Source organism: Pteropus vampyrus, unplaced genomic scaffold (assembly GCF_000151845.1).
Source record: "Pteropus vampyrus isolate Shadow unplaced genomic scaffold, Pvam_2.0 Scaffold18, whole genome shotgun sequence".
Taxonomy (NCBI): Eukaryota; Metazoa; Chordata; class Mammalia; order Chiroptera; family Pteropodidae; genus Pteropus; species Pteropus vampyrus.
Genome location: NW_011888799.1, coordinates 4,499,241 through 4,510,902, shown reverse-complemented (window position 1 = coordinate 4,510,902; position 11,662 = coordinate 4,499,241). Strand labels below are relative to the sequence as shown.

At 38.1% G+C, this 11,662-nt stretch overlaps 1 protein-coding gene across 1 annotated transcript in view; it reads right to left on the bottom strand.

Annotated features, from left to right (window-relative positions):
• Nucleotides 1-11,363, bottom strand: part of LOC105288555 (adenylate cyclase type 10-like) — a 45,482-nt gene extending 34,119 nt beyond the window's left edge. The window contains exons 1-8 of the mRNA XM_023527576.1: nt 11,195-11,363; nt 10,184-10,288; nt 7,330-7,368; nt 6,480-6,623; nt 1,999-2,204; nt 1,627-1,717; nt 1,445-1,533; nt 683-874 (exon numbers count right to left, since the gene is read on the bottom strand). Coding sequence (XP_023383344.1) covers nt 683-874; nt 1,445-1,533; nt 1,627-1,717; nt 1,999-2,204; nt 6,480-6,623; nt 7,330-7,368; nt 10,184-10,288; nt 11,195-11,351 — 1,023 coding nt within the window. The 5' untranslated portion in view covers nt 11,352-11,363. The remainder of the gene's footprint in view (nt 1-682; nt 875-1,444; nt 1,534-1,626; nt 1,718-1,998; nt 2,205-6,479; nt 6,624-7,329; nt 7,369-10,183; nt 10,289-11,194) is intronic.
• Between the last annotated feature and the right edge of the window lie 299 nt (nt 11,364-11,662).

Sequence of the window (11,662 nt, the reverse complement as noted above, 5' to 3'; positions counted from 1 at the left end):
GAATAGATGACAAAGAAAGAAAAGAAAGTCTGTCTTGGGAAAGAATATGGCTTGCCTTAACTGAACCCGCTTCCCTGAATGAAGCCAGACCCTTTCCTTACTGGTCTTCTGTTAGGAATGTAGGATTCTACAAGATTCATGAAATGAACACTCTGAGCGACATCAATATGGAGATTTAATAGAGAAATAAAATCTTAATTTAACTAACTATTCAAAGAACTAAAATGTAAAATGTAAGAAAAATTAATGCCAAGAACTCTTCAAAACTTCAATCTCTAGTGTATACCTTGAGCTAAGTCTATGTGGCCACATTTTCTTCATCTATAATGCCAAGTATTATGATACTGCTCTCTTTCAAGCTCTTCAATTGTCTGAATAAGATTCGATTATATTTACTTTACTAATAGAGCCAGAAAAACATTTTTATGCTTTCACAAGGATTTTTCAACAAGAATTGAATCAAAAAGGATACAGAGTAACCCTCAATTCCCCTGACAATTAAATTAATTAGAACATCCCATTTCTTAACTATTATTAGTTGAAATTTTAATATAAAACAGCTTGTTACAAAATAAGTAGCAGGGAATCTGTGCTTATATTATATGAGAGGTAAACTGTCATACAAGACTATTATTCCTCACTCACCTTAAAGGCTGATGAGTCAAAGTGCCTTTGTACTTACTTTTTCAAACATAAAAATCTGGATCAGCTGGCCACCCCCTTTCTCTATGACTGTAGAGATGTATAATGCAGCCTCCTGGATAAGATGACAGAAATGCAACATCCATGCTGTCTTGTGGAACTCTAGGTTGACCAAAACCATAGTCACAGTACGAGATTCAGATATATACTCCATAGGTTGGCCTTCGTCAATCTACAAAGACACAGTGAGTTACCTTGCCCGTATCTTCAACTCTCAGTACCATGTTTAGGAATTTTAATTCCATATTCTATAATGAGTATGAGAAAATAAGGGTGTCAGACAAAAACCCAGTACACTTGGAATAAAAACTATTTTGACTTTAAACTTAATTTGCTGATGACACTTGCCAGGATATTATATTTTCTAAGAGTTAGTTTGATATTTCTAATTCCATTAGTCATTATAGCACTTTTTAAGGTACTCACATATATTTATGTATATACAATCAGTCAACACATATTTACCAAGGATATACTTACTCTATACCCTGCTATACAGTGTATTAGTTTCTTGAGGGACAAACTGAAAACAAATACAGCTTTTACTTTCCAGAAATGAGAAATCTAACTAGTGATAAGACATGCCATCACAGTAATTGGTGCAGATGGGGAAATCTGCTGGTATTACAATGAGGGGCAAGAGACTAACTGGATCAATATGGAAAGACTGTCACATATAAATGTACACGTTTACATAAACACATGCACAGTCTACATAATGACTCCAGAACTAGGAAATAACCTTCTTCAAAAGGTTTTTCATTATGTGCTTCCGCAGGGTTTGCTCAAGTGCAGAGTCTGGATCCAGCTCCAGGGCAGTTCTTAAAGTGTCTGAGAAAAGGAAAATAAACAAAATGTCTCCAGCCATGTGGAAAATTAATCTTTAAAATTTGGGGCTTGGGTAGAAAGGACAAAGTAACTTACCAGCACTTGTTCTGTAATGTGGCAGATAATTGAGGCACTTGTCAAAATGCTCATCAAAATCAAATGGGTCAATGATCCGCATATCTCTTAACTATAAAAAAAAAAAAATGACTCAATTCTGTGCCTATCCACCAACTAGATTACCTTTGGTTCCTTAACAAAGGGGCAAAGGATGCCATCTCCCTTATTTATCATTATATTTCCAGCCTTATTGTTCTGCCTCATCTATCTTTCTGGGAATATCCCCCACCTCCCTCCAAAATAGAGTTCCAATGGTTGTTGGTTTGGTTAGGCAGTATGTGACCACCACCAGAGCACTCCCGGTGTAGTAGGCCTCTTTAAAATGTGCAATAGATAGGGCCAGCCTCCTACCTTCACAGCTTCATCCTCCTTCATGATTTCCACTTCAAACATGTACTGCTCACAGAGCTTCCAGCAGTTCCAGGACAAGACAATCTCATTTGCTTGTGCTAAACGCTGAGCTAACTGGACATCATCTACATCCCGCCCAAACACTAAGAGGTACTGCCGCTGCTCGTCTCCAACAACAACCTGGGAAATCCGACCTGCAGACAGACCTATCCAGAAAAAGGAGAAAAGTGGTGAACAGCTAAACTCAATTGGAAAACTATGCAAAAGGAAGGGTCTGGAATCCTTACATTGCTCTATGCATCATGCAAATCTTGTTATTGCCCACAGTTGTAGAAGTATTAGGTGAGTGTACCTTGAAAAATAATACCTTGCCCCAGATTTCCTTCTGTCTCAAACATACCTTGAGATAGACATTCAAACAAGCTTGGGTTGTATGGATGAAGAAACAAGAGATCCTAAGCTTCTAAGAGTCTTGTCTCTAAATTGTTCTTCTAATGGACATCTAGAATCTGCTGACAGAGACCTAATGGTTATGCTCAGAAACTGCTGTCACAGTGACCACACCATTGCATTCCTCTTCATATGCAATCATATTAAACCAGACATGGGCTTTGCCATACATTTTTATTCCACTTCCAGTTTTTCTTGCCCTACAGGATTTCCTACTACAAATATAGCTGAAAAAATAGTTTGCTTGTCAGGGGAAAAGTGACTATAACCATAGCTAATTCACCCAATTTAAGCTAAAAATAAGGAGAAAATAGTTTTAAGGGAATGGCAGAGACATATGCTTCTGGCCAAGATGGAAATCAGGCAGTGAATTTACCACAAAGCTTGGAATAACTAATAAACTGTGAAAAATACATGAAACAATTTTCAAGATATTGGGATGTCAGGTAATGGAGGACAATGATGCCTAAGAAATGGGAAACAAACAAGGTGAATGCCTGATACTCCAGCTTACTGTCTGGAGAGCTTCCCAGACACATCTCAGGGAGTGGAAACCTAGGTATAACCCAGAGGATTCCTGAGAAGACAGAGCTAGGAGTCTGAGGAAGCCAAGGTGGGTAGAGTTCATAGACTGTGAGTACTGGAGAAAAGTGTACAGAGAGAACTCTAGCAATCTGTACACGGTCCCCACCTCAAGTTTTTCATTGGTCACAGATAAGTGCATTAATGTGAGGAACCCACCAAATGCCAGAGAAAGAACCACTTGAAAAGATTAGAAAGAACAATCCCCAATATCACACAGGGCTGGGAATAGGTTCTGTTCCTACTAGCCAGAGTGTCAAACTTAATAATTCACAGGACATTAGGTACAGTAATCAGAAGGGATGGGGTAAAACTAGCCCTAGACTAAACACAGCTCTGGTCCCATCCAACAAAGTTTAAAAGCAAAAACTGAGAGAATCAAGCTAACCATACCCCAGAATGAAGCTCAAGAATATTATATTTAAAAAATCAGCACCCAACAAGGTAAAATTCACGATGTCTGGAACCTATCAGAAGTTACCAGGTATGCAAAGAAAAAGGAAAATGTGACCTACGATGAGGATTAAAATCAATCAATCAAACCCAACTCAGGATAACACAAATGATAAAATTAGTAGACAAGGATATTACAAGAGTTATAACTACATTCTATATATTCAAGACTCTAGAGAACCTAAACAAGTAGAGACAAGGAAGATTTAAAAAAAGACCCAAGTCAAAGTTCTAAGGAAAATAACCCACAAGGCTTGATATGAAAAATACACTAAACAGAATCAAAGACAAATTAGACATTGCAAAAGAAAAGGTCTGTAAACTTGAAAACATATCAAAGACACTATCCAAGATGAAAGTCAGGGAGAAAAAAGAAAACAATGAGGACAGCACTAGTGATTCGTGGGGCAGTTTCAATCACCCTAATGTGTGTGATTGGGCAGAGGAAGAGGGAAACAGAAAAAATTATTTGAAGACTAGGGGGCTGGGAGACAGGGTTGAAAGGTTAAAGAAGTACAAATTAGAAGATGATAGATAGTCACAGGGATGAGAAGCATGGCATAGGGAATGTAGTCTGCAGTAATGTAATAGCTATATGTAAGCCAGAGGGGCGATACAATAATCGGGGGGATCATTTCATAAACTATATAAATGTCTAACCAATGTTCTGTATACTTGAAACTAACAATAAAATAAATGCCAAAAAAAGAGATAAAAGCAAACTTCAACAACAAAACAACAACAAAAATTATTTGAAGAAATAATGGCAGAACATTTTTTAAATTTGATAACTAAAAACCTATATTTAAAAGCTCAATGAGCCCTAAGTGCACACATACACACACAAAACTGAAGAAAACTATACCAAGGCACATCATAATCAGATTGTCTAAAACCACTAATAAAGAAAAATCTTAAAGGAAGCCAGAAGAAAAAAAGACACATTGGATACAAAGAAACAAGCTTAAATCAGATTTCTTGTTGGAAACATTGCAAGGCAGAAAACAGAACAACAGCTTTAATGTTAAGAGAAAAAAATCCCTTGCAACTGAGAATTCTATACCCAATGAAAATACCTTTCAAAAACAGAGGTAAAATAAAGATTTGTTTTCAGACATAAAAAAACTGGACAAACACATCTCCAGCAAACCCATACTAAGAGAAATGTTAAAGTTCTTCAGACAATAGTAAGTATTAAGAAGGACATAAAGAAACTAGAACTCTCATACATTGCTAGTGTGAATTTAAATGGTACCACCACTTTGGAAAAAAGATTAGCAATTTCTTAAAAAGGTAAACATATATCTACCATATGATCCAGACCTTCCACTTCTAGGTATTTACCAAAGAAAAATGAATGCATATGTCCATACAAAGACCTGTACACAGATGTTCATAATGGCTTTATTTCTAATAGCCAAAAACTGACAACTCAATTGTCTATCAAAAGTGAATGGATAAACAAATTGTGGTATATCCATAAAACAGACTACTACTTAGCAACAAAAAGGAATAAACTATTGATATATGCTACAACATGAACCCCAAAATAATTATGCTGAATTAAAGTAGCCAAAAAGTATATACTGTATTATTCCACTTACATAACTTTCTTTAGAAATGTAAAATAATCTTTAATACTAGAAATGAGATCAGTGGTTTCTTGGGGATGAAGCGGGGAGTGGTGTGAGGGAGGGTTTATACATAGGCACAAGGAAACTTTTGTGAGTGACAGACATGTTCATTATCTTGATTGAGGTTATGATCTCAAAAGTATTAATATGCCTACATTCAGTATTAATTATGGATTATCCCCCAATAAGACACTAAACAAAAGAATAAAAAAGAATTATAGGACAGGAGAGGTGCTATATAAGACAAAAATGATTTTTCACTACTGCTCCTTAAAATATAAATAGGAAAAGTGGCAGACAACTTTTGCCCTTAACTCAGAGACCCTTTAAGGTTTCTAAAGTCCTGTGAAGGAACTTTGTGTATAGAGCTTCCTCTCCAATACTGACTCTTTGTGCAGCTTTATAATTTTTACTGTATTTTAGATTATATAAGACAATAACGTAGTTCAAAACCAAACTATATAAAAAATATATACATTAAAAAGTCTTGATCCACCTATATACCCATCTATACTATTTTCCTCCAGTAGGTAAGTTTTATTAGTTTCTTATATATCTTTACATGAATATAAACAAATAAGAAAAAGTCTTATGTTCTCTCCTTATATGAAAGGTAGTACACTAAACACAGTACTTTGCACCTTACTTTTTCTCAGCTATATTCTGGAGATATTACTATATCAAAACATAATTTTTAAAAGTTGCAGAGAATCTGAGTAGACATATTACTATTTATTTAACCAGTCTCCTATAGATGGATTGTTATCAATCTTTTATTACAAACCATATTTCAATCAATAATCTTGTACATGTGACATTTCATATATGCTTAGGTATACTTATAAGATAAATGTTCACGAGTAGGACGGTTGGGCTGAAGAATAATGCATTTGTAATCCTAATAGAGATTACTGAATTACCCTCCGTAAACTTGTATCACTGTTGATTCCCATCAGCAATATATGAGAAAGGCTTACTCTTCACAGCCTCAACAACAATATGTTCAGCATCTAAATTTTTGGGTATCTATAGATGAGAAATGATCTCAATGTACTTTCAACTGGTATTTTTCATATTGTGAAGTTAACTATCTTTTCACATGTTAAAAGAGATGTATTTCTTTGTCTATGTACTATTTATTCATATCTTTTACTCATTTTTCTCTTAGCCTTTTCTTGATTTCTATGTGTTCTTTTAAAGAAAATTCTGTGTTCTCTCTATCTATATTAGAAAAATTCACCCTTTGTTTACATGAGTTGCAAATTGTTTTTTTCCCAATTTATCATTTATCATTTGAATATTTCATAGTGGCTGGGTTCTTTTGTTTGTTTTTCTAATTAGATCTCTTTTAGTAGATACTACCTATCTTTAGCTGCAGGTCCTGGCCTTCTCTGGTATGGTAGACCCCAAATTTCTCCTGTATCTCCAGACTGCATTTTGCCACCAGAGTAATGATGTCACTCAGCTGATTCTGTTCCACTGTCCAGAGTGCCAGGAGCACATTCCCTGCAGAGACAAAAGATAGGCTGACAGAGGTTAAATATCTGGACTCACCTGGCCAGAACAAAGCCTCCCCAAATGCAGAAGATATCATGCAAGCTGTCAGGCAAGGTTTCTTGGCCCTATACATTATACTAGGTGAAAATATTGTTTTACATCCTCAAAACCATTGAGCATATAAAAACATGACTAAGTAGAAGCTGAAATTTTCCTAAGGTTTAAGGACAGTTTTGGTAATCTTCCCTCCACCAGTATACTAAAAGAAGAGGAGGTTACTAGCAAAGAGGTTCACGAAATGTTGATGTTTAAATTTAATTTTATGGCTGGTTTAATTTAAATAAAAAGATAGGCCAACTCTGTGGCAAAAAAGCTTGCTAACGATCCTAAGATTTCTCCAGATAGACTTTTGACTCCTCCGTATCTTACATTTAGCTTCCGCTACTAATGACTAAGTTTCTCATTGGTTTTTTCACGAATGCTTTATAGGCATGTGTTTTTCTGTCATTCAATCTAAATGAAATGTAAAGACTATCTGAGCTTAATACGGGCAAAGTGTTTCCATTAGACTGGGAGATTGTTTGAGGTAGAAATTGTATCTTCTACATCTTTGCTTCCCCAGGCCCAGCACATATATAAACAGATATGCCAAATTCCACCTAAATACAGTCTTCTTCACTTAGTCCTTTAAATATTCAGAAAAACTGATAAATACCTGTGATATTTAGGATATCCCCTCCAAAGCAGAGCACATCTGAAATTGAGTAAGGGAGAGAGAAGAAGATAAGTCAAAATCAGAAGTATATCAGATCATGGCAGAATCATATATGATCTAAAGAATGTCCTACTGAGTTTTTCCTCATATCTTTTCTGGTCTATTTGTGCACTCCAAGGTTCAGGCCCCTTCTTCTTTCTTCCTAGCTTCTCCTCAAATTTGTCTGTACTTATACTCGTCTTCTCTACAATGGAAGTCCTCCTGTTCTCTTCAAAGCCACTCCCCTATTTGTGCTCTGGATCCTAGCCCTGCTTACTCTCTCAAGAACTTCACTCCTTCCCTTATCTTCTTTCTACTGGATCGTTCCTATCAATATTTTAAAATACAAAAACAAAACACACCAAAATTAACCCTCCTGTTCTTGACTTTACCTTCTTCTGTAGTTATTAGGGCTTTTTCTGCTATATTTCCAGAAAAAAAAAAATTCTCAAGGATGACATACAATTTTCTCCTGATATCCTATTCAATCAAATTTTTTCTCTGCCATTCTCTTCTCAGCTTACTCCAAACTGACTTTGATTTCTGCACTTCATTAAAATTATCAAGATCATCATCTTGCTAAATTTAGTATTTTCTGACCTCCCTGTATTTGGTATCTTTCATTTTCAACCCAGTTTGCTATCACCCTCTTCTTCTAGAGACACAACTTTCTCTTTGGTTTCAGGAATACCACAATATCCTACCTCACTGGCTGTCTCATGGTCTCTTTTGTAGGTCTTTTCTCCCTAATCATAATCCTCTCCTGCAGCTCATTATTAGGCTCTTTCCTTTTATTTATACTCTCATTATTAGGCTCTTTCCTTTTATTTATACTCTCCCCATCAATTCACATTTTGATTTCTTTATTTGAATAACTTACTGGAATCTCAGACTTAACGTATTCAAAACAGAACTCCTGATTTTCTTTTCAAACCCCAGACTTTCCCATTTCAGTAAGTGATGCCACCATCATTTCAGTTATGAAATCCAAAAATATGAGAATCCCTTTCCTCTCCGCTCCCCACTGAAATCCTGTTGAACCTGAAAAATATATTTCAAATCAATCCATCTCCATATAGCTCCACTGTGATATCTTTAGACCAACATTTTTAACCTTGACTGAACAATGGAATTGCTTTTGAGAATTTTAAAAATCCCTATTCCTGGGCCTACCTCAAGATATTCTGATTTAATTGGTCTAGGGTAAATGCTAGACATTAGGAATTTTTAAAATCTCCACAACTGGTTATGTAATGTGTTGCCAAGATTAAGAACCACTAACCTAGACCAAATCTCTATCATCTCTCTACAGCTGCTCCAATTACCTCTTTTAGCTTCCATTCTTGCTACCCTCCACTAGCTCCCTATAATCCAACCTCCAATCTCTATCATCTCTCTACAGCTGCTCCAATTACCTCTTTTAGCTTCCATTCTTACTACCTACCCTCCACTAGCTCCCTGTAATCCAACCTCCAAGAAGTAGCTAAAATGAGCTTCCAAAAAATGTAAATCAGATAACATCATTCCCTTGCTTAGAAATTTCCAGTTTCCCTTTGTACAAACATATATAATCCAAACTCCTTACTAAGGCCTACAGAGTTTGATGATCTCCAATCTAACCTCAAACCACTCTTCCCCCGCTAGCTCTGCTTTAGCCACTCTGGCCTTCTCAGTTGACAGAACCTGCCAAGCTTTCTCCTATCTCAGAACATTTGTACTGGGCAGTCTTCCATCTGAAATGCTTTACTCTTGGCCCTTCCCTCTCATCATTTATGTCTGAGTTTAACTGTCACCTTCTCAGAGGAGCCTCCTATGATTACCCTAAAACAGAAACTCTCTCACTCTACAATTATTTTTTTATAACTACACCCTATTTATTTCCTTTGTAGAATGTGTAATCTATAATGATCTTGTTTACTTATTATCTGTCTCTCCCACTAAAATAGCTCCACAAGGGCAGGTATTATATCTTATTTTCCAATACATTTCCATTACCCAGCAGTTCCTGATGTTATGATTCTCATATAATACATAATTCCTATCTCCCCCTTTCATTTAAACTTGATGAGAAAAATTGAAAGACATTTTATACTTGTTCCTCAGGGGTAAAGGATGAGTCAAAAAAAATCACATTTCTAAAGGAGATGCCACAAAGTAAGTATTCTAGTATATCTCAGAATGATGGACATAACCATATGGGGCACTGTTAGTAAAGAAAGAGAATATTATACAAGTACTAAAGGATGTAGGATCAGAGTAATTTCTGTTGGTTAGGCCTAACTAGACTGAAAGATACTTGGGTCAGTTTTCCCACCCTCTGCACCTATTACAGTATATGTCACAGAACAGGTACTCAAAATGTGTTCACTGCACAAATAAGCTTTTATTTTTTCTTTCATTCTTTTTAGGCAAATATCTACAAGCTTAATTCATGGCAGACAATAAAGAAAAAACTCATTCCTACCTTATAGGATGCAATACTAGAATAGGAAGGTGTTTTGTAAATTATATTTGATATACACACGAGGCACATTACGTTAGAAGAGACAACCTGAGGAATACTTTATTTTGAAATAAAATACAAATGTGACGTTAAAATTAGCTTTTTCCTCTTTCTGAACATTTAGTCAATAGGATGTAAAATTGGGTACAATGGCAGATACAAAGATCTAGCTTGTCAGTGGCAATCTGAAGTTGAGTAACACTAAAAGACTGACCCTTTAGTATCCCTTTTAAAGTACCCCAGGCCCCCTTCTGTTAAAACTCCCAGGAACCCAGCACCACACCTCCTTGCTCCCCTACAATGGTCACTCACGCTCCACGATGTCACTAATGTAATAACTGAAGATGTGGGCCAGTTTGTCCACGTCATGTTCCGACTTGCCGGTCAGGCTGAACCTGTCCATTAATGCTGTAAACCCTGACCAACAAGGCAGAAATTACTGTTAGCTGCAAATCCTAAATTTTTAGGCCCTATTCCCTCCATGCATCAGACCGGTGTAAAAGAAGCAGATTTCTTGGAGTACTCCCTTATCCCTTAACATAGTGTTACTAAGAAAGTACTCAGGGCCAGGCTAGTTGCTGCTACCTCAGGGAATCCAGAGGACCACCCTCTCCATGTTTCCATGAGCCGCAGATGATGAAGATTCACCCACAAGCCCCTTTTCATCTGAAGCCAGTGACTCCTTTCCCACCATCCTCTAAGGCTCCTTGGCGGGGCGGGGGCGGGGGGAAACTATAGAACTTCTCCCATGTGAGGAATACAGAAACTACTGACAAGCAGAAAGGATTAATGCTTTATGGAGAACTCTTACTTTGAGCCCCTTGAGGGAAGACACCATGTTATCATGCATCTTCATATCTATTAACACATACACTCCACAAATATTTGTTAAATGAACGACTCTCAAACTACCTGCTAGTTCGCTAACTCCTAGACCACACTTGTGGACCCGAAGAATGAATTAATCGAGCGAATACAATAACTGCATGAGGAAATAGGCTTATTGAAAAATGTTCGGGACTGGGAGAACCTTGGACTCAAAGCCTGCTGTGTGGCCTCGGAAAAGTTTTTTCCCCTTTTTGAGTCTCAATTTCACTGTTTTTGAAGAGAACTCAATGGCTAAGCCAGATCATTCTCTAAGGCGTCCTCCTGTTCTGAAAACAACCCTCAAAGTTTTCCTGCGGAAGCAGCGGCTTGGAGTTAAACAGCACCTTAGCCCGTCCGGGGGGGCCAGACTGTAAGCGCCGCAGCCTCTAGGAGCTGAGGACCAACGGCCGCCCCTTTGGCAAGCCGGGCGAGCGACGCACCTCCCTTCGCCCTCACCCGTCACGTGCACGCCGAGGAGGACGCCCTGGGCCGTGGCAAGCTCGGGTTCCAATCCCCGGGGCTTTCTGAAGACCAGCAGGTCGGGAAGCAGCGCCGCCAACCGAGCCTCCACAGACCACAAAAGCGGCACCCCCACCCGCTCGCCGGTCGCCATTGCGGCGGCGGTTGCCTGCTAAACTACCGGAGAGTCCTTCCACTTAACAGCCAATCTGCACCGACGGCCCTGGCGAGGCCCTCCCACAAACCAATCAGGATGGGCTTCCTTACGGCAGTGTTAAGCGAAGGCTGCGTGGCCCCGCCCACCTGCTTCTGACCTCCTTGGCTCTTGCTCTGGCTTCCTGGCGGGGAGGCGGGGAGGCGGGGAGGCGGGGAGGCGGGGAGGCGGGGCAGGGAAGTGCCAAGCGGCCAAACTAGGAAAGTTGACGTTTTTTAAATCCTGAAATGTGATAGTGGGGCTACTTCGAA